The sequence below is a fragment of the Halichoerus grypus genome, chromosome 8, assembly GCF_964656455.1.
Source record: "Halichoerus grypus chromosome 8, mHalGry1.hap1.1, whole genome shotgun sequence".
Lineage (NCBI taxonomy): Eukaryota > Metazoa > Chordata > Mammalia > Carnivora > Phocidae > Halichoerus > Halichoerus grypus.
The window spans coordinates 9,789,039-9,813,579 of NC_135719.1; the positions used below are offsets into that span (position 1 = coordinate 9,789,039).

Genomic DNA, 24,541 nt, shown 5'->3' on the forward strand with positions numbered 1-24,541 from the left:
GAAAGCAGCAGAGTACCATATCCATTTTGGTTTGCTGGGGCCGGCAGGGTAAGTGTCCTCGGAGTCAGTAAGTACAAAAGGACACCCGGAGATGGGTGTGGCTGGGAAGGAAGGGGGGGTGTGGTGTGGTGTGGTGTGGTGGAAGGAAGGGTGCACAGACATATAAAGAGGTTTAGAACCAAAGGCAAGGGAAGAAATGGGAACTAGAATTCAGAAAGGTAGGCGGGAGATCAGACAGGGTCTGGAACAAACTCAGAGCCCCAGGCTGTCATACAAGCAGAGGGGGCTTGTGAAGCCAAGGAAAGGAAGTGCCTGCCGCCCACCCTAAGTTCAGTGCCTTGCCAGTGAAGGTACAAGAGCTGCCAGGCAGATCCGTCTCCACGGGGCTGGACTCTGCCGGTACTTGTGACTGAGCACTGCAACTAGGGCACAGGGCAACATCCTTGCCACATCCGTCCTTTCTCTTACAGCTCCTTGCATCCTCCGCATCTACTTACATCTTTCTTACACATGTGTACACACAATCATAAACACACACACACACACGCATCCCCCCCCAACTTTAACTCCTAACCTGTTTCTAATTCTGGAAGGAGTAAGTTTATAAAAATTACCACCATGCCTTTCCCAGTAAGAGTCCAGTCAGGCACCGACTGATTCTACTTGCTGAGGAGCTGTTTCTCACCATCAACCACAGATGACAGAGGTTTTGCAATGGTGACACAGGATGGCACCTGCCCCAGAGCAGACCTCAAGTTCCAGATAAGCCTTTCTGACATGATATACATCACAGGAAACAAGATGACTGGAGCAAGTTACAAAGGAGGATACTTAATACGCTTTAGAAAAGAAATCAGTATCTATCCTGAAGTCCAGGTTAATTTCCAATCCCTAAGAAATTCATAGGAATTGTCAAGAATCTTTAAATCCTACATTTTTCAAAGTCATTTTTGCCAGGCAGGAGGATAAACATAGCTTTCAACTGTCATAAATCCCAGCCCTTGACTGCAGTATAATTTCCAGGAGCTGGTAGGTATCCGACGTGAAGTTCACTTATATTAAATGGCACAGCAATGAAAACCTGGCAATCTGATCCAATACCAGCAAGACTAGATATCAAAAGTGCTTCATAAACTAGTAATTTTTTACATCATCTATTTCAACACAGTGGAATCAGTGTTCTATAAAAACACTGGTAAAAAGAAATGGTTTAGTAAAAACTGAATCCACCTTATCCTCTAAAGGAAAACAGTTAACTGTCAACACTTTTTAGGGGCTACCCCCTAAATGTGCCCTATTTTGTATCCTGATGAAAACTGGTCAACTGTTAACTTTGAAGCCAGGTCAGTTAAGGAAAGCAGCCCATCTCCAAACACAAATCAGATGCTGGGACAGACAGGTCAAGAGATAGTCATTAATAATGGGCTGTTTCTGGTGGAAGTAGCAATGATTTCATGACTTTGTAAAGCATTTTTAATAACTACCTATCTTCCCCTTTTAATTGTTAAGCTTATAATTGCAATAGTGATTAAGCATTCATTCTACCATGAACTATAATTTGTTAATGTGGGTAAAGTTTGATTTTTATGAAACATTTTTAGGTCTTTCCCTCGCAGATACTGAGCGATGCATTACTAATTGTGTTTTACCTTTGCTTTTGCCACTATGATATTCATAATCAAATCTGTAGTCACACCAAGTCACACCATGGGAACCACATTAGAACTTGTATCTTCCACCCGTTTTAGTTTTCCCCAAATCTCAACATTCTAGTAAATTAATATTTTTGCTGATCCTGATTTTTATCTTTCAAACTTACGACACCATTTTATTTCACTAATTTCTAGTGAGGGTCGGATTTTTGTGGAACAGCAAATATAAACAAAATGCTTTGTTCAATACATATTTAAAATAAAGATCTGACAAGAGTTCTATTGCCCTGATTCATCCTTCTTCTCACTCCACATTAATGAACACAGAATCAAAGTGTCCACGAACCAGTAAAGGCCAGAGAAGATTCCACCCAGTACTTACCAGGAGCAATGGTCTCCAGCGTATCAGCACTGACCTTCCGAGTACTTGTGCAGTGATGGAGGGTGGAACCCGAAAATACCAAGTAGAAAACTACATCATCCTCAACTTTGTCCTCTTCAGCCAGCAGCACGGTAACTACACAATCGCCCTAGGAAAGGAAAGACAGAGTCAGGTTCCCCTTGGGAGTCCGTCTTCCCAAAACATCAAATTCAAGGGAAAATCAAATGTATCATCTAAACTGGGTCCCATTCTAGTAGGCTATACAAATATAAACACCGAGCACTTACGTGCCAGGAAGTATTATAGGCACTGAGAATACAAAATGATCTGAAAATGAGATCTTTGTCCTCCTTAAAGCTTAGGTTTTAGTGGAGGTGGCTGGACAAATGAGGTATTACAAAGGTAATAGTTGGTTTGGATATTTACTTGATGAACAGGTAAAAAAGAAAGAAATCTAAAAGAATCCAAAAATAAGGCCAAGAGGATGGAGGAGGCATACTGAACAGTTACATCCTTATACCCGGAACGCCCCCTGACCCATGTTCCAGTGGCAGTAATAACTCTCAATCTTCCATCCCAGAAATCGCTGCCAAATCCACCCATTCTCCAACAAGGAGAGTCTCCAATGAGCTGGCCTGGAAATGGCAGGGAGCAAAGAGCATACGCTTGGGCTCCAGTCAAATCTACAAAGACTTTACTTAAATCCTCTAAACCCCACTTTCCCTGGCTATATAAATGGAGACAATACCTTCTCTTCTTGTGGCCAATATATGAAAACTCTTGGAACACATTCAGCTCTCAGGCTGTGATAACATTCTTAATCTACAAGGATGGGACAATAGCTTTTCCAATTATGTGTTTCCTGACCATCTGGAATCCCTACTCTTCTTGACCCACCTCTCCATCAAACCCTTGGAATTAGACAAAAACCTTGTGTCCGCACCTTTGTCCATGACTCTGCAACTACTGAGAAGATATCACTGTTGTTTATTCGCATATTCTTTCTAGCTTTTACATGTTCGTGGTTTTTTTTTTTTGAGGTTAGTGTCTAAATTAAATATATTCTATAAAGTACAGTCCTAACTACTATTCTCCCAATCATAAACATTATACAATTCATGTTGTCGCCATAAAAGATTTTAAAGCACTGAGGTTTAGTACCGTCTAAATCTTAATAATGCACTATGAAAAAAAAAGAAAAAAAGAATAATGTACTATGGAAAAACCAATTTAGAGAAAGCCAGGCTACTTTACCATTAAATAGGGGTGAGAATACTCCTTCCTTACAGCATTTTTTTTTCTTTTCCATTTTAGCAACAGTGAAGCCTATTCGAGAACCATGCCACCCTGTGGCCACAATTTATTAAGCCCAGCAGCACCCCAGAACAGCAGGTAGTTTCATGCAACACTGAAAACCAAAAATCGTAACAGCAAACTCAGGATCAGGACTATTAACAGCAATGCTTCAATAGGTTGATTCTGGAAACAGAGTTCAAGGTATTTCCCAAAGTCCCAGATGCCCATCTCTTCATTTATCCCCAGTGCTTTGTGCAGTGCCCTGTACATGGTAGGGGCTCAAATCTGTTCGGTGCAACAGGTAAGAAGTCAGAATGAGCTACAAATAAGCTGTGACTTCCTACAACTGCTGAACTGCAAAGTTCCTAAGCACCCTACCATAGGAATAGCACAGTCGGTAAAACAGAATTATCACTGGCTGCAGTCACTATTTAGAATTATAATTGAGACTCGTGTAAGTCCCTTTCCTGGAAACGTTTTTGAAAAGCTTAGGCTGGCAAAATGTTTAATACCCTTTGGCATGATAAACCACAACCAGCTAAAATGTCTACAGCACATGAGAAGAATAAATTTCTCAAGGTATTGAAATACCATTATAACCTGGAAAAAAAAAAAAAAAGTGTGAAAGAAAGCTCTAAAGTTTCATCCTTCCGAGCACAGGCTGGCTAACTATAATCCATGGGTGCAATCCAGCTCTCCGCTTGTTTTCATAAGGCTCAAAAGCTAAGAAAGGTTTTCACATTTTCAAGTGGTTGGAAAAAAAATCAAAAGAAAAATATCTTTTAACATGTGAAAATAACATGACATTTGAATTTCAGTGTCCATATATAAAGTCTTCTTGGAACCCAGCCATGCCCACTTGTTTACACGCGGTCTGTGGCTACTTTTGCACTACAATGAGCCACAGCAGAGTTGAGCAGTTCCCACTGAGATCCTGTGGCCTGCCAGGCTAAACAACTTACAGTGTGGACTTCTTCTACGGGGGGGGGGGGGGGGGGGGGGGGGATAAACGGAATTCTAAGAATATATCTTCTTTCCCAAGATCAGGGATTTCCTCTTCACGTGAGACCCAACATCTTGCTAGAAGACTCTGTGCCCAAGATATTAAGTGGTATTTGGGACCTTCTTTTAACTGAGGGCAGAGGAGAGGGCTACAGGGCAGTTTAAATCCTTTTAACAAAGCTTTCAACATCAACTTCTTTCTTCATTCCCAAGCAAAAGTAAATAAGCTTTAAACTGCTCTCATAGCTTCAGTAGTTTTTTTTTTTTTTTAATGTTAAGTCAAACTACCCAAAACACTAAATAGAAGGGCACACAGAAGCCTCATTCACCTCAAAGCTACTTGAAATTCAGATTCCAAAGGCACCTGGCATGAAAGTACCTGTTTTCGCTCCAGGAGAGCCCTCTGCACTCTCGTCAAGTCCCTGGGAGCAAACAATCCACACTCTCACTCCCCAGGTCAGCTACAAGACCCCTACGTAGATCCCCCCAGCAGTACAGGGCACCCAGAGGCCCTGCAGATGGACTTGCAAGATTAAGCTAGTGCAAGGGTGACTGAAAAATAAGGCTGAAAAACAGATCTGAGTAAGAATTTTTGTTGAGGTGATTGCTTTAACCACACCTCCCCTAAGGAATATCCTGGCACATGATTTTGCTGCTCATGGGAAGGATACGCCCCATGGAATGAATACATAGGTCAATCTGGCTGCCCAGTTAATAAGTCTGTCACGCATCTAACAACAATAGATAACAAGGGCAATTTTCTGTATGTTCTTGACTAAAGCCCCAGGAAGAGAGGCAACTACATCTCCACTTCTCCAGTAAACTGAAGAAACATAGTGCTCTCCTTACAAAGATACTTTCCTTGTCTCTTCATTAATGGAAAATATATCCTTGAACCTCACAGTTTTGTCAGAGTCCTGATTATTTTTGCTGACAGGTGACAAAAGAACTAATGGAAAAAGACAATCTATATGAGGCCCCATTTTGTAGGTACTGGTGATCCCCAAAATATGAATGCACTGTAGTCCTAAATGCCACCAATCAGTCACTTATTTGCCAAGAAAAACAGAATTTTATTTTTTATCTGTTTTTTAAAATGTATTATTTTTATTTAAATTCAATTAGCCAATATATAGTACATCATTAGTTTTTGATGCAATGTTCAATGATTCATTAGTTGCGTAAAACACCCAGTGCTCATCACATCATGTGCCCTCCTTAACGCCCACCAGAAAAACAGAATTTTAAATGGCAGCTGTGGTCTCAATTCTCCCCATCTTTAACTCATGTATATAGTAGATATATGGTATTAATGTTGCTATAATCACTTTTACGTATTTATTAATGACTAAAACAAAATTTTTTTCCCACTCAGATTTCTAACCTGGAATTCAAAGAACAGATCTTCCTTTTGTAGAACAAGGATTTTTCTCTCCACATGAGACCCAACACCTTGCTGATAGACTCTCCATGCCCCAAGATATGAGTTATGCCTGGGGCCTTCCTTAAACCAGGGACAGTATCTTGATTAGGGGGAAAAAAGGAATGGGCCAGGGAAAAGCATCAGAGCGACGGGAGAAAGTGAATTACAGTGTGGGAAATGAACAAGGCCTTGCAAACAGGGGAGATGTCAGCTGGAGATGAGGGGAATGAGACAGGAAGTTTTGTGGGAGGAGTGGTCAAAGAAGGGCCAGCACTGGTGTCTCACATGGCAGGACAGTGCCAGCCGTCAGGTTTCTGGCGGTGGGCCCCGGCAGTGGTAAGCTGGAGCCGGCTTGTACAGGCTCGTGAGAGCCGATTGCTGTGTTTTTAGGAATTCTGCAAGCCACTTGTTAAACACAGCCATTATTAAAAATTAAATAAGCTCAGAATTACGTAAATTATATTAAAAACAAATTAATAAATACTCAAAACTCATCACTTTATTTTACCACACCTTCCCGTTACCTATAATCTCGAGGTTTACATCTATTTTATCTCTATGACAGAAATTCTATCATGATGGTGTGCTAGTGCACATTTTCCCCAACACACACCCCTTGCCAACCCTGCGTTCAGTGAGGTGGCACTGACAGCTTGAAATCAATGATAACAGCAGTATTTACACACTGAAATTGGCAAATGCTACAAATCAGGGCTCTTCTTTTTTCTTTTTAACCATCACATCATTGAGAATAGGTTAGCAGAAGGGGAGAGAGGGAAAGTGAGAGAATTTCTACAGGGAAGGCAAGGATATGCCATGGCAGGCCCGATCTAGACAGGAGACTGCTTATGAGAATGAGAGTGGAGGACCAGCCATCAGAGAAAACCCGGCGCAAGTACAAAGCATCCCAGGTCCACGGATAACAACGCTGCCAGAATTCTGCTCACGGAAGATCAATGTTATCTCCACCTTAAGTCAATTTGTTTTCTAACTTTCAAATTTGGCTTTTAACTTATTAATATACCACAGTGGGTAAAGGGATGGTCTCTGTCTGAACCACAGCATGGCACATCACTTTGTTTTAACCTCTTTGGTATGTTAAATTCTCAGCCATAAGAGAGGACCATCATATTTACTTCATATGGTTGTAATTAAATAACTGATAAAAGTGAAGCTCCTGGGGGCGTCTGGGTGGCTCAGCTGGTTGAGCATCTGACTTTTGGTTTTGGCTCAGGTCATGATCTCGGGGTCATGAGAGCAAGCCCCCTGTTGGACTCTGTGCTCAGCGGGGAGTCTGCATGAGATTTTCCCTCCCTCTGCCCCTCCCCCACATGTGTGCACTCTTTCTCTCCTCTCTCTCTCAAACAAATACATCTTTTAAAAAAAAGTGAAGCACCTACAGCACTGCATGGGACATAACACATGTTCAATAAATAGTAATTATTGTAATAATTATTGTAATAATTATTATTGTAAAATAATAAATGTAATGCATATGTAACGGAGAACAGATGTGACATATAACATGGTGACTAAGTTAATATACCATATCATATATTTGAAAGTTGCAGAAGAGAGTAAATCTCAAAAGTTCTCATCACCAGAAAAAAAAATTGTAACTGTATGTGATGATGGATGTTAACTAAACTTATTGTAGTAATCATTTTGTAATATATACATATATCAAATCATGTTGTACACCTAAAACTAATATAATGTTATATGTCATTTGTAGCTCAATAAAGAAATACTAGCTATTATTATTTACCAGAACGTAAGCCCTACCTTTTATTCATTGTGATAACCCCTTACTCTAGAATAGGAAGTAGCAGGTGCTCAAAACACACATTTGGAAAGAAAGAAAATACCAAACTTTAATAGCAGGTTACCTACTCCTAGATGGTGGCTGAGGCCAATTTTAATGTACTTCAGCTTTTCTGTTTTCCAATATTTTTTTTTTTTTTAAGATTTATTTTTGAGAGAGAGAATGCATGCACACGTGAGTTGGGGGACAGAGGGAGAGGGAGACAGAATCTCCAGCAGACTCCCATCTAAGTGGAGAATCCAACGTGGGGCTTAATCCCAAGACCCCGAGATCATGACCTGAGCTGAAATCAAGTCAGGCGCTTAACCTACTGAGCCACCCAGGCACCCCTCTAATATTTTCAAATACAGATGGATTCTTTTAAAAGAAAAAAATCCTTATTTTTTTAAAATAGTCTGCTTACTTATAAATTACAAAGGGAAAGCTAGAAACCTGGTAGACACCATCTGAATCAAGTGATCAGAAAAGGTAACATTATGAATAATGAAACAAACCAGCACCACACCTGATGCCACTGAGGACACAGCATCCCCTACAGCATCCCCAACAACAATGCACAACCTTGATCTAATCACAAGTAGACACCACACAGACCCAAGCTGAGAAGTCTTCTATAAAAAAAACTGGCCAGTACTCTTCCAAAATGTCACTAATGATACACAAAGAAAGAATGAGGTATCGCTCCAGACTAAAGAGACTTGCCCACTAATGCAACACATGATTCTGGGTTGGAAGCCGAATGGTAAAACAAATTGCTATGAAGGATATTATTGGGACAACCGGAGGCTTACAGATTTAACAATGTATCAATGTTAAAACTCCTGGTTTCGGTCATTGTGCTGTGGTTATGTAAGAGTATATCCTTGTTCTTAGGAAATACACAATGAAGTATTTGGGGTAAAGGAGCATGATGTCTGCAACTTACTCTCAAAAAACGAGAGACAATGATTAAGCAAATATAGCAGGATATTACAGTGAATCTGGGTTTAATGTAAATGGGATTTCTTTGTACTACTGTTGTAATTTTTCTGTAAATTTGAAATTATTTTAAAATAAAAAATTTCTAAGGAATGATTTCTCAATTTATGTAACCAAATACTCAAAAGTTAAAAGGTGCAAAATTAAATTACATTTCTGAGGCTGTTTTCTGCATCCTGCAGACATATATATTTAGGAAAGATATTCTTGCAGGGTTCCAGAATAATGAATTATAACAATAGCGGCCTTTCGTTCAAGAATCTTAAAGGCGTTTATATGGCCTTCCCAAATCAATTTCCCAGTTTGCCAAAATAATAAGATTTATACCCAATGTTCAGTGAAAGGAGTAGTACAAAGTAAATATTGAACATTAAAGTATTATCTTTCCATGAGGCAATGATTATAGTACCAAAAGAGTAACTCCAAAGTGAGTCCTTGTACAATTCAGACACTTATTTGCATTCATGCAATTAGCTTCATTTTCTCCTTTAAAATGGGCAATTGATAAGTCACTTTGCCATCAGTTCCTAAAGCAACCAAAGATTGATAGTCAACTACAGTTTTTCCACAGTCTCAAATCAAAAGTCTCTCCCTTGGAAAATCAAGGCAGCTAGTTTTCAATTTCATTAAAGGCTCACACAACAGTAGCAATGAGCATATCTAATGCTCAGCTCTTGGTCACTAAACACCATTCTCCATTACAAGGAACCAAAGCTACTCCAAGAAAGGCTGTTCCCAGGCCTAGGGTCAGGGTATATACAAGAGGATCCTGGGACATCTTGTTTTTGACACAAAATAAGGAAGTGCTCAAAAAAGAAGAAAAGAAAAAAAGATGGGGACATGTTGCACACTGAAGTGGCTTCCTCTGGCCAAATCTGGAACAATTTGAAAACCAAATCAATTAAAAACAGTAACTATAAATAATTAAAAAATAGGAAGTCATGAGTCTATACTAGTACAGATAAATGAATTAAACAGGGAAGGGAGAATTCCTGCAGATGACAGAACGGTGAAGGCTGACCAGTAGAGAGAGTGCTAGAGTGGAAAAATAATCACTCTGCAACCATACTGGTAAAAATTGTATCTAGCAAAAATTATCAATTATCAATCTAGGGAGAAATTCTAAGGAGGAAGAAGATGTTTACATTGTCTTCAAATGTCTCCCCAAAGACTGCTTATTAGTTGCAAGGAAGAAAAAGTGTAGTATTTATTCAGTGAAGAAATCTACCAATACTTTGACCACGTAATCAAAATAAACATCCCAATAAAGACAGATGGACACTGTGTGCCTCCAGAAGGGATACTCAACATGACTGACATAGTACTCTGGCCAAGAACGTATCTAGTCACAAGGAAACATCAGAAAAATTAAAAATAAGAAGTATTCTTCCAAAGAAACAAAGGGATTACTGTATTCTTCCAAACTGTCAATGCCATGAAAGATAAAGAAAGGCTGCAGACGTGTTCCAGGCTGAAGAAGGCTAAGAGACATGGCAACCAAAAGCAGTATCTTTCTGACCCTACTGTGTTGATTAGTTGACCCTTGAACAACGTGGGGGTTGGGGGCACTGACCCCACCTGACCCCGCTCCAGTAAAAAATCCACATATAACTTTGGACGCCCCAAAAACTTAACTACTGAGAGTGAGAACCGCCAGAGATTACTTTTTACTGCCATATGCAATTTACTGGACAGGCTGTGTGCTCCTGTGGGTGATGATGCACCCCGGGCGCCCCTCAGGTGGTTTTAAGCAGATGCTGGCAACAGCTGAGCTCAAGGCAAGAGCACCAGGAGGTTGCTACGAAACTCCGCTCCAGTTAATTTCATTCCACTATGATTCGATCCTCATTTTCCTATTCATTTACATTTCTCTCGACTGCAAGTGGTGCTGTGTACGGTCTCTACATGTTTGTGTGCCTAAGTTTTGATAAATGTTAATTTTTTATAACAGATTTGTGTACATGTTATGGTAGTAAATGATAAAATAGACTAGGATCTACAAATATTTTATGCATTCATGACATACCCAACTTCTTAATTTTTCAATATTTCTGGGCTACATGGTTTGTGAGTTTTTTTTAAATTATAGCAAATCTCCAAAAAATTTCCCAATATATTTAATGGAAAAAAAGAAAAATCCATGTATACCTGGACCCATGTAGTTCAAGGGTCAACCATCCGTCCTTCTTGTCACTGTATGAAGCTTGTGGACAGCAAGAACTGCGTCCTTCTATAACTGCACACAGGGCCTACCAGGCACAGGAAGTTTCTAAACAACTACCTGAATGAATAAAGGTGGCAGAGATCAGCTCATGGAGAATATTAATGGCAAGCCAAATGATTCATACTTGGACCGGTGTAGGCAAGAAGAAAAAATAGAGCCTGTGTGCTCTGTGCTGAAAGAAAACTGTGGGGGAGGGGTGAAGAGTGACGTGTTAACAGCAGCAAATGCTCATGAAAGGTCTTTACCCCATAGCAGCGTCCTAAAGAAGGAAAACAAGAACAGAGGCGAGGAAACCACGTGGGGAAAACATTACAAAAACATGACTTAAGGAAACAAAAAGAGCTTAAACTGCTATGGTAGTAAAATGATCTGAGAAGAAATACATGTGAGAAAGGCATTCTGTTGAAAATAATTTGATGGAATACAGTAGCTGACTGGCTGGGGGCTGGACAAAGATAGGAAGAGAGTAAAAACATGAAAAGGGGTATCTCATGAGGAAAAAATGGGGGTGGGCTAGGGGAATGATTTGTGAAAAAGAGGGCAATAAGCTTTAAATGTCAAGTTTCACATATCAGCAGGATGAAAAAGTAGGTAACACACGACCAACAGGTGGCGAGCAGATCAGGCTGTCAGAGGGGGTCTGCGCTGGTGAGGCTGACCTGAGAGTCAGCCGGCACCCGGTGGAGAAGCCCTGAGCACAGACAAGCTCTCCAGGTCACACAGAGCCAAGGCCTCGACCCTGGTGTTCCTGCACGGGAGGGCGCGAAGAAGAAACTGATCCGGGGAAACAGACCAAACAAGAAAAGGCCAGCCAGGGAAGAAGAGAAATCAGAGAAGGGCGGATCAGTGGCGCCAAAAGAGGCAAGGACTGGACATGCAGCAAGAAAAGGAATGAATTTTAAGCCATCCTCAGAGCGGGAAACGGGGGAAAGACTCGAAGACCAAAGAGCAGCGAACTCATGAACTGCTTCCAGTTCGCGTGAAACCCCAGCCGTAAATGGGCCTCTGCACAACATACCATTCATCTATCTTTTCCTGTGCCTCAAAATCCAGAAAGAGGATCCTGTGAATCCAAGAAAAAAACAAATTCCAGTGCCACCAAGAAAGATGATGAGACTTATCGTATCTCTTTGTTAATGGCGGCTGCGACTGAGCCGTCTGCAGTGAAAAACTTAGAACATGTATTTTCTCAAGTCTTCCAGGGAGCTCAGTTGCTAAACTAAAATAAATACCACTTCCTAGATTCATGATACAGTTCATTTCTACCAGCTAAAATATTTCAGGTTTCTATTTTAACTGTCTTGTTGTTAATAATACCCTCAGTAACTACAAAAGCCTTTGAAGATGATATAATCTAGGCAAAATACAACTGTTAATCTATACTAATTTGGTAGAAAGCTAGGCTGAATGAATGATAGTTACTGAACTTTCAAATAACTTATTGCTATCAAGTATACAAAGGACCATTAGCCATTAGTATTGAGATTTTTGAAATACGAGTATTTGAAAATATGAATATTATATTAAACATTAATGCTGATATGTAAATGAGCCTTAAAATGTTTGAAAATATTTTATTACTTTAAAAATTCCCTTTAGGGGCACCTGGGTGGCTCAATCAGTCAAGTGTCAGACTCTTGATCTCAGCTCAGGTCTTGATCTCAGGGTCATGAGCTCAAGCCCCGCGTTGGGCTCCACAATGGGTGTGGACAAACAAAAAGACAAAAAAAAACCCCTCCCTTTAGTATATGTATATTTCATTGTTTTTTACCGCTAGTATAAAATTTCTGTTCCAGTTCATCAAGTAGGTAGTGAATTAGTAGTAACATAATTAATATGAATTTGTTTGTTACCTTGCTTTCTGTTCTGTTCTCGTAACCACAGCCCAAAGTCATTCATCCATTTGTGCTAAACAAGCACACAGGGCCTTCTGTTTAATATATTTCATCTCTGCTGTCAACCAGGTCCTAGAATTATAAATACTTCCTGGTGCCTACCTTCCAGGAGCCTAGACAGATGTACACAGAGACAGAATGCTGCATGGTAAGTGATAGAATTGGCATCTCTAGGGGCAGAGGAGATGGATGCCCAAACTCTGCCTTGAGGGGAACGATCAAGAAAGCTTCTGTGGAGAAATGGCTATGCCCAATGCTGTTCAAGGCTCAACAGAAATTATCTTTGGCAGGAACATACATTCTGAAAGCTAAGCCATTTACAAGTGAAGCTGGAGAAGAAACTGGTAGGTCTAGTTCATCTTTGTGCATTCAACATCCCTTCAAAGGGCCTGTTAACATAGAAAGTGCTCAATCAATGTTTGTTGGGTTGAACCAAAAATATTTCATCCTTCTAAAAAAACAAAACTTAAAATGTTACAAATAAGCAAAAATACTAAGCTTGTTTTGCTCATCCCTTCAGTTAGCTAAACATTGGCTGGGCACTTGGGTGAGGTACTATGGCAGATACCAAAGATATGGAGACAAGACAGTTCTTGCTCTCTTGGGGCTCAGAGTCTTTTTAAGGGAGAAAGAAACACAAGAAGCAATGATTACAGCTGTATGAAACGCAGTGCAGGAAAAGCAAGGATCAGGTACTGCAGGAAGTAGAGGAGGCTCTGGATGCTATGCTGAGCAAAGTCAGGGTCAGGGGAGGGAGGCTTCCCAAGGGGCCAGCTCAAACATGGGCCATTGGAATGAGCCGCAGCGAGAATCCTCTCTTGCCTGATTTCATACTCTGTTTGAAAGAGATAACCGCTGCAATGAGTGGACAGGGGTGATGTGTGGGAGGAGGTGAAAGAGGCTACAAACTATATTCAAAACTACTCAGGAAAACGGCGGTCAGATCTGAAAGCTTCTATGCACTGAATATAATGAAGCTACCAAAATATCATATATTAGCAAACCTCAAAGAAATATCGATCTTCTTATATTTCTATCCTTGTGTGAAGTGCCATTCCTTGGCCTTCTGTATACTGGAATTCACTCAAAAGGAGAACACCACAAACTTTAATTATAGGAGGACACATGAGTTACATTTATGCTGCTTACTTTACCAGAGTGTCCTAGGTAAATAAAAAGCAAATTTATAAGGCAGAGCCATGGCAAAGTAGTACCCCAAGCATCTCTAAGATAAGAACGAACATAAATGTATGATGTTGCCATCAAGCTAGAATATAGGAGGCCTGCAAAAGAAAAAAAAAAAAAAATCCCAAACCCCAATCACTGGACAGTGCAATTTTATTGGCTTTTTAATATCTCCTCAAAGTAGCTTGTATGGTTTTCTGGGCAACTGACACCATTACAAAACAGAGAGAGAGAGAAAGCATGTGCCTACACATGCACACACCTTCAATTTTATTGAGCACCCACCATTTCTTAAATGAAACATGCTACTCTAACAGTATTCACCACAGGATAGCGAAGTAGAAAAAACATGGGCTCAGGAATAAGATCAGAGTCAGTTGCTTAATAGCTATAGACCTGATAAATAACCACTTGAAGTCCATTTTGCTTGTCAGCAAAAAGCAACTTATTCATTACAATATTTATTATCAAACATGTGTCTAGCACTCTTAAGAGTATGAAATAAACACGAAATAGACAAGGCTCCTGGCCTCACAGAGCTTACACTTCAGCAGGAAAGACAATCCAATTATAAAAAGGAACGTCAGGGCAAAGTTCCATTACTAAGAACAGGACAGAGTAGAGGGTTCAAGTGTGTCTGAAGTAGGGGTGGGGTGAGAGGCTGTTTCAGATAGGGTGGTCAGGGAAGGCTACTACAGGAAGTCACATTTGAGTGGGAACCTGAAAGAAGAGGCAAGTTACACGTGTTCAAGGCCAAGAGAATGACAAATGCAAGGCAAGTATAAAATCAACATGTACAAGGAACAGCAAAGAAGGCCAGTCTGGAGGAGCAAGTGATTAAGAACTGGATGGGAGATGAGGGTGGAGTTTGGATTTTTTTCTCTGTGTGATTCTAAGCCATTGGAAGGTTTTAAAAAGAGTGAAGTCATCTTGATTCATGTTTTAGAAGAATCACTATGATTCTCTCTCCTTGGAATGACTTTATCCTTTGTCTGCCTAGTCAATTCCTACATGTTTTGAACCAACGTGGCCCATCAGAGGAGTAATATGCCATGATTTCTGCACAGGGAACTCACAAGCAGGAGACAGAACATAAAGCCAAGGATTTCAGACTTTATACTCCAGAGTCCAAGGAGGAACATGGAAGGTTAACAACATTATCTGCCCTGTGTACTTTTCTATACATTGTTGGAAGATCAAATAAGCTAATCACAAACAACTTTTATATAGCATTAATGATCATTATTCTTCAAGTGTCCTCTTATTAGTAAGGTCTTCCCTGACCATCATAAAGAAATATGAACTCCTCTGCTCCAGCTCTCCTTATCTATCTTGACTTTTTCCCCACAGCACTTTTTACTATCTGACATATGTATTTATTTGTATATATGTACAATGTATATGTATATATATTTGTACATGTGTGTATGTATGTGTATATATATATAAATTCTAAGAGTACATACATACTTATGTATTTCCCTGATTCCTCCCTTTCCTCCCACCTATTTTGCAAGCTTCATGAGGCCAGGGAGCATATCTCTTTTATTCAATACAACATCATTGCCTAAAAGTATAAATGGTTGCTTTAAGTGCTCAATAAATGTTGGATGGATAGATGGATGGATGGATGGATGGATGGATGAATGAATTCCTGACTGGATTCTCTTCCTATAAACAATCTGTCTCTCTTTAATTCAATTAAACACTTATGATGACGGGATGAGAAATTAAAAGATCTAAAATCTAATGATTCAGCTATGCCAACTTTTTAGGTCAGCTGTCCTAAAAAAGTCACTTAAAAATAAACAAGAAAAACAAAGCAAAAAAAAAAAGTCACTTAAAATAGAACTAAGGCTCAAAAGGACCAGTGACAAGAAGAAAATAAAGTGGCATCATCCCTATTTATTTAACCAAGGGGCTTTAAGTACCCTTATCTCTCTCTTAAGTGGAAAAATATTCAGATATTCTCCATTCCCCTCATAAGAAAGCCCATGTTCCAGACTGCACAGCAAAGCTATCTGTTTATAAAGCTGTTTATACAGCTTTCCTTAAAAGGTGCCCCAAAGTACCACAAGGAACATAATGGAAATCCACTGAGAAATGTACTGACTTTTGGCATGAACTAAATTCATTTCATATACATAGACTCTGACTTATTTCAATGCTAGAAAATATTTAACAATTTTATTTGACATTTAAACTTAATTTTTATTTCCACCAGGCTAACCTTTTGCCAGATAAAGATACGGGTCAGCGAAATCCCTATAACCTGCCTTCTTCATTTTTCATCACACATCTAAATTCCAGCCAAAAGCATCCCCCCTTCCCAATGCGAACAAAAAACTATTATTTTAAATACTACTACTACTAATAATAAAAATTCATACTGTCTTCCAGCTTCGTAATTTTGCAACACTAAAATACAACCAAATGCTTAAAGGTTTCCAAGCACTGCCTTTTTGGTCCATTAACATAAAACCAGCAGATGGCGCTCAATAAACCTACTGAGTTCTTGGTTGAGTTCTTGGTATGGAGTGGTTTTAGAGACTATTCTCTCCAATGGGAAGAATCTGGAAACTTCAGCTGGAAAAGGAATCAAATTACAGAAAAGTTTGGAAATCACTGAATATACGGTTTCCTTAATGGCAAGTGTTCCTTAAAACAGAATTTTTGAAAACTCTAATAAGAGTATATGAGCTTTTTGTGTCAATTCACAACCAGGCCTCTCAGTCTATTCCTGTTAAGCAAACTAAATTGGTCAGAGGGTGTTGGCTGGTGGCTTTAAAACACACACACACACACACACACACACACACACACACCCTCTCCCACAAATGTTTCACAACTCTCTGGAACAGCTAGAATAATCAGGCCAACACTTAAAGAGACAGTCTCCCTCTTGCTGACAAGACCAGCTATTTGGTTAAAATGAAGAATATATAAAGGATTTTTATTAATTCTTGATGGAAATTTATTGAAAGAACTGAATGCAGAGGACTGGATAAATCAGTCTGCCTGGCTCCCCATCCCTCCCTCCCTCTCTCCATCCCACAGAGCAGATGATTGAAGTGGGGAGAGCCATTCTGTAACCTCAGTCTACCAGCTTGACTTCTGCCCTCACCCACCTCCGCACACTTACTCACCTAGCTCCCTTGGTTATTTATTCCTCAGTCAGTTCTCTTGGTTTTCCTCTAAAGTCATCCATGAAATTGGGTCTCCAATAGGCCAGCCCACCACCCAACAGAAGGCACAGAAGTCTCCAAAATACAATCTGATCAAGTTACTGCCCCAAAACTCATGGATGGCCAACAGGATCACCTCCTAACTCCTGAGCATGTCTCTTCAGCTCCCAGCACACAAGGTCTTCCATGAGTTAGCCCTTGCCTCCCTCTCCAGCCCCCTCTCCCCAAACCCTCACTAGGATCACCCCAAACCACTGGCAAGTCAAGAAGACACAAGTTGAAGCCTCACTCTTACTGCCTGTGTCACCACTTGGCCCTGTGGCTCCCTTTACCTGTCATATCCTTCTGTCGTCTGATGATCACAGCAAGCTGATTACAATAAAGCATGAAACAAGAAAGACAATGCCTTTCTTTCCTGAGTAGATACCTGGTCTCCTTACCTGATCTAACCTAGCATGCCTCACCCACTGCATGCAGATCAAGATTTCCTCCAACTCCCTGAGCCTGACCCGTGTGAACAATGGGCATCTGTGTGGGCAATGCCTAGGGAGGAGAACCCAGCAGGTCAAGCTCAACCACACCTGGTCAAATCTTATTCCTAACCAAGGACACAACAAACCCCGGGACCATGGGGAGATATTCAAAGTTGGCAAGTGGGTCAACTACATCAAGATAAGAAGGGACGCTTTCAATACAGAATGGGAGGCAAGACCACAGGCTTTGCACTCACATGAAAAGGAAGACCAGCTTCACTTGGGTTACGAGCTTTGTGATTCTTTTAGGGACTACCTCACATCCTTTCTGGGAACTGATAGACTGTAAACTCTAGTTTGGAGGACTGAAACTATATCTATTATGTTCACATATCTAAAGTACATGAAACAAGAGTAATGACTTCTCATCAAATGCTAACTATATGCCAGCACTGATTTAAAGTCTTACCCTGATTAGGGTTATCGTTTAACCCCCTCAAAAACCATATAAAGTAAGTGCCAGTATTTTAAGAAGGTATGCTAAGTATACAGCATACAGTGGGCACAAAATAAATGTTCCCATTCATTCCCAATAAGAATACCCCACACTTCAGCATCCTCAGGTCTTTTCCCTCATTTACAGCCTCTGCTGGTAAGACATTACTTCTCAAAACAGCCAAATAAAGTTATAAATTTTACTATTTTTTGTTTTGTTTAATTATGGGTGAAGAATTTTAACGAGATGGCAAAGTTGGCTTTATGGAACGAACCCTCTGAGAAAAACAGTCATAAGGGAACGCAGAAAGAGTAAAAAGCTTGATTAGTTTTAAAGGTAAATTATAAAGATTTCTTAAAGCTGGTTAAGCTTTCTAATTGGTAAATAATAGCTATATGAGCAATAAACAATCCACTATACTTAAAAACCATAAAAACAATAAGAAATATTCTATCATTTCAGATGATAGTAACATTTTTCTTATCCAGCATTATTGGTAAAACCATTTCACATAAATATCCAGTTTTTTTAAAAAAAAGTTTTCCTTTTAAATTGCCAAAGTTTAAAAAAGAAACAAGTAAGTTTTATGACAATCTATCTAAGGTGCCTTACCCATTTCCCAGCCTTATCTTAAATATAGACAGGGAAGGGCAGAAATATCATCTGAGCAACTACTATATGTGTTAAGACCTTTATATGTGGGGACAACAATATTTAACTGTTGAAGAAGAAATGATATATGTGAAGCCCATCTTAAAGTACCTGGTACTTAGTAAGTATTCAAGAAGTTCTAGATAAGTACTTGTTGGGATGAGCACTGGGTGATGTATGGAAGGAATTACTGAATCACTATACTGCACACCTGAAACTAATATAACATTGTATGTTAACTCAACTGGAATTAAAAATTTTTTAAGGTGCTAGATACTGCTGTCATTTTAAAAATCATATTTAATCCTCATGAAACCCTGTAACGTAGGTATTACCCCGCTGAATTTTACAGACGAAGAATCCAAGGCTTCCACAGCCGCTCAGTACTACTAGGGCAGAAATTTAAACCCATGTCTACTTGACTCCTACACAGAGTCACGTCTCTCTACGAGGGCTCTCAAAGTGTTGTCTCAGGACCAGCAAGCATCACCCGGAAACTTACCGGAAATGCAGATTTTCAGCCCTGCCCCAACTGTAGTAAATGGGAGACTCTGGGGCTGTGGCCCAGCGATCCGCGTGTGAATAAACCCCACCTATGACTCCCATGGTTGCCCGAGTGTGAGAACCAGCAGGCCCACTCTACCACACTCAACTGGAGCACTAATCACAGGAGGTCCCCCTGCTTCCCAGCTAATTCCACTCCTCTGGGTCTCATTCCGTCTTCAATAACCCATCAACACCCTGGCTTCACAGGTCCTGGGCAACAGCCCGCTTCCCACCCACGCAGGTTAACAGCAGACATGGAAGCGACACACTGACACCGGGAGCCCAGGCCCGGTACGAACTCCAGCCCCACCACTTACTAGCCGCAGGACCTCAGCACGTGACTGGAGTTCTCTGGCCCCACTACCTCATCTTTAGGGTATAGAAAACGATACTTATCTCACGAGGCTGTCAGGGTGATTAAAGGAGAAAATGAATGCAGGAGCTACAGCGTAAGGACTAAGTACTAGAAGGCATTCAATAAATGGAGTCTCTGATGATGACCATTTCCATACAACACGCGTTTCTGCTGCCCTCCACTGCACACACACGTACGCTGTGACCAATGACCTATCACCACCACAGCCCCAACTCAACAGCAAGACCAGGGCTGGCATCTCACGACACTATTTCTTAAAACACCCATCTTTGTCTCGGAGTCAAGAAGACCCACTTCTAATTCTGAGACTTAGTAAGCTATGAATGACAGATAATCATACCCACAGATGTGGCTAGGTTAAAATAACCAACTTCATGGAGATCTGGAAAATGGGCGATTTGGGGAGGAAAGATACTGATCAAGAGAAATACCCATAGTAGCAGCTTCTTAACATTACGCTGCCTGGGACCCCTGACCCGGGGAGGAAAGATACTGATCAAGAGAAATACCCCTAGTGGTAGCTTCTTAATATCACGCTGCCTGGGACCCCGACCCACACGAGACAGGACGGACAAGGCAGTGATAAGCTCTACTCAGAAGCTGAGCGTGCAGGAACGCAAGAGGTGACCAAGAAGGAATTCAGAGTCAGGCAGGTAGGTTAAGATCACCCCCGGCCTCTAACTAGTTCAAGAAGATGACAGGAATGGTAGAAAATAAGCCCACAATCAGATTACTGGCTCCCATGGACCAAAAAAGAAATGCACCAATGCCTTAGCAGTAAGATAAAGCTCACATTTCCTTCTGTGGACATAACAAAGAGAGACAGCTGAGAATTCCCCCCCAGCTGCCAGATGCTCTGTGCATCACATGGGGTCAGCAGATAATCCAAACACAGGACTCTCTGGAGGGCTCCAAGGATGCACAAGGCCAATGGCTCCTTCTAGGTTTAAAAGGAGTAAACAGACAAACAAGCGAAAACCCTGGGAGTACAGATGATGTTCTCTGTGCTCAAGGATAAAGACCCTTAGTTACAATCCCCACATAAAAGGAAACAGTCAGAATCCCTGGAGAAAGAATATGTAGTCATGAGAAAAGGCACTGAAGATGCACATCATCAGTATGGCAATCAATCAAAAAATTAGTGTACCTTTCAGGAAAATGTAACTTTTACATATCCCTGCTGATATAAATATATTCCTAGTGTTCTATCTGGATGGAGCTATTTATGGATTTCTGAATTACAGATTCAGTGGACTGACTTTATAAATCTACCTAACAGCCTCATCTCAGATGGCAGAGCAAACTCCAAAGACAGCAATAAAAACCTTTAGTCTTATAATGAATGGACTAGACTTCAAAATATAAACCTTGCTGTCTCAGTTCCCCAACTGTAAAATAAGAAAACACTTTCTCCTAGTTCATAGGTTTAATTCAGGCCAACAAAATGAGGTTAGTATAGAAAGAGGCAAACACAAGAGAGCTCCAAGTAAATAGCCCATACACAACACAGACGTATCAAACTATGTGGGTTGCAATTCAAATTTTCACCAAGTGTCACTACCAAGTTCTCCTAGAGGCCCCAGCTCAGTGACACTTTTGTCACTGGTTCCAGCCCCTTGGGTGGTTTTACCTCTTGACTAATGATTTACAGTGGCCTTCCTTTTGAGGTCATAAATCTTACTCCCCCAAAAAAGCTCTTTCCCGAACAGCTTTAATTCTATTTAACCAAATGCACTGAGAACTTATAACGTGCAAGGTACTGTGACAGAAGCTGAAGTTAAAATGAGAGCAAAAAAACAAAACAAAACCAACTTAAATATAATCTCTGCCCTCAAGATGAACACAGTAAAGGAGAAAAGGCATGTAAACAAAAGCACACTCATCAAGTGTTTGAGGTGGTTTGTGAAAAAGTCTGTACGGAGTGGCTGGGGCATGGACGCAGGCGTAGCAGGTCCCACAGCAAGTTGAAGGTTCAGGAAGGGCTCCATTGAGACGAGCGACAGGAAATGAACCCTGAAAGATGAACACTTTTCCTCATGTGTGTGCTGGGGGTGGTGGAGGGGGTTTACTGTATTTCAGAGAGTAAGAGATGCAAAAACTGTTTCTGCACGGCTGAAGGCTAGCACAGAGAGGGAAGTGGTTTACCTGAAGCATCATCGATTCAGCAGGGGGTCCACAGCTACGGAGTTTTAAACTCCCCAAGGCTGACTTCAAAATAGTTTTTATTTACGCTGTCCAAAAATCAGGTGCAGAAGAAGCCTGTCTACACCTCATTCCAAAACCCAGGCCCTCTAACCAGTTCCACTTGCATCGTGACCGGCTCTGCTAACTAGCTACAAGACAGATCTGGCTTTAATTAATTCACAACCACACAAGGAAGAACTCACAGGAAATCCAAATGATACAAAAATATTGTCAAAAACAATGTGGAGCATTAACTCCCTTAACTGAAAATCACTACTACCTCTGCTAAAAGGTAACCAGCCCTGTGCGTAATATTACACACCTTGGTATTTTTTGAGTCAATAATCTAGCAATAATTTACTTAGGAATCTACCACAGATCTGTCCTTTTGAAATGCATGTCACTTCCCATATACCTTCACAGTCAACCACTAGTGATGGATTAACAGCCACGTGGAAAGCCCTAAATCTATCCAAACGGCCTCAATTCATAAGAAAGGAACTTATTTTCTTTAAAGATTTTATTTATTTCTTTAACAAAGAGAGAGGGAGAGAGCACAGCAGGGGGAGCGGCAGGCAGAAGGAGAGGGAGAAGCAGGCTCCCCACTGAGCAGGGAGCCCGATGTGGGGCTTTATCCCAGGACCCTGAGATCATGACCTGAGCCAAAGGCAGAAGCTTAACGACTGAGCCACCCAGGCGCCCCAGAAAGGAGACTTTTAAACTATCCAATTTGTTTATTTGGTTCATGCTTACTGTTTGGGGTGCTTCAGTATAATTTGTGAAGGGCTTATGAAAAAAATGGCTTGGTGGGCCCAGTCCCCATACATTCTGATTTAGTGGGTCTGGGGTAGGGCCTGAAAATTTGCATTTCTAACAAATCCCTAGTGATGCTCATGCTACTGGCAAGGGACCACACTCCGAAAACCAGTGCTCTAAAACAATTCCGTCGAAGTCAGTCCAAGTCACCCACACACCAATTATTGCTGTGAACAAACAATCTGGATAGGATCTATGTCTTAAATTCGACAAAAAACTACCTTTAAAAACTACCTCTCTTTAAAGTTTCTGTCGCCTGTGACATGTGCTTGCCTCACCTCGTTTTATCCTCACTCCCACCCTCTACGGCTGTCGCACCGATGTGCTCTCCCTCAGGCTTCCAAGGCAGCTCCTGCTGAATGCGCCTCACTCGCTGGTGCCGCGCCACTTTCCCTGGCCCCCCACGCGGACATCCTCAACGGTCACAACCTATGTGGCTCCACCCGAGCAGACCCACACGTTCCTCCTTCGGAACAGCCGAACCAGTCTCACCTTCCACCGCCGAGCTGGACCGGTGAAGTGACAGCCGCGCCCGGCCTTCCTGCCCCAGCGCCAACCTCCCTCTCATCGGTGTTCTCGGGCACTGCGGGCACTGCGCCCCTGATCGTCCGGTCAGACGAGCTCCCCTCTCCACCCTGTTCTGTAAAAGCCCGCATCCCCTGTACCAGGGCTGGCCAAACAGCACTTTCTGCAGGGACTGAGCACTCCGCAGGGGAGGAACTCATTTTTAGTTTTATTTCATTTATATTAACTTACATAGCCACATGCCGCTGGCGACTACTGTAATGAACAGAGCAGCTCTACAGAAGACCACCTCAGGTATCCTCCCATGTGAACTGTGCTCCCCAGTCAAGCCAGACGCCTCAGCACCCGACAGCCCCGTGTCCATGCCCCCTCCAAACACTGTACTTCCTTCTCCCACTCTGCTCTTCCCTCTCTCCACAGCTTGCCTACCTAGGCTCAGAGAGCCCCCATGTTTCCTGAAGGCTTCCCACTGTTTCTGCCAACGTCTCGCTCTCTTTCTGCTACGAACCTCACTGCTGAGAGAACTCCTCTTACACCCGGACGGGCAGGGCTCATGCTCTCATGCTCGTGCACTGGAGTCCCTGGGAAAGAACCTATCCGTCTAAGACCAGACCCTCCATTCCCGGAAAGGTGATTCACAAATACTTGTTGAATGAATTAAAAGTATAGAGCCTCACGTTTTGGTCTTCTTTGGACAGCAAGACCTTTCTTTGCTAGAACCACATGGAAATTTCTACTCCAACCACCCCGTCCCAGGCCCTACCCAGCAGTCAGTCAGATGCTTGGGAAACACCAAGTGATTGTAAAGGCATCCTGCAGACAGGCCCTGAAAAGCCTTGCTCTACGTATATATCTTCATCCGCCCTGAAACTGCCACGGGAAAATTAAAAAATGCTACCTGCAAATGCAGGACTTACTCCTTCTAAGCAAGTTTCTGGAGACTGATGAAAAAGCCCAACAGAAGGAAACTGAAGTTCTTGCTCTGTGAAACCATCAAAAGCTAGACTGAGGAACACTTGATTTCCTTATTTCTTCTGGCACTGGTGACAAAATGTTGTTATATAACTAGAGCCCTCAGATCTGGCTGGAAAAGGCCACCAGTCTACAAAATGTTGGAGCAGACCCATCAGACATGTATTGTTAAGGCAAAAGCAGGTAATTCATTTAAGAGATCAGAAGGCTGATAAAGCTCTTTGTAGGAGCAAAATGGAACTTCACAGCCAAGCAGGGGGGCAAAGCCAGGTTACTTCAACTCGTGCTCTGGAAACCCGCTTCCCAGGAAGAACTGATAAAATGTGCCCATTACCACCCATGCCCTCTCCCCTACAATGAGCCACCTGAGCACACTGAGCTGGAGGCACCTAAACCCTGTGGCCCTTCAAAATTGTGATTATTTAAGCAAACTATACTTACTCGAGAATAAATTG

General features: G+C 41.5%; 1 protein-coding gene across 10 annotated transcripts in view; it reads right to left on the reverse strand.

Annotated features, from left to right (window-relative positions):
• AKAP13 (A-kinase anchoring protein 13) overlaps window positions 1-24,541 on the reverse strand; it is a 322,213-nt gene that overhangs the window by 197,619 nt on the left and 100,053 nt on the right. For all 10 annotated transcript variants that reach the window (XM_078078910.1, XM_078078912.1, XM_078078916.1 and 7 more), the window contains exon 3: window positions 2,035-2,182. In XM_078078910.1, the coding sequence (XP_077935036.1) occupies window positions 2,035-2,182 (148 nt within the window). The remainder of the gene's footprint in view (window positions 1-2,034; window positions 2,183-24,541) is intronic.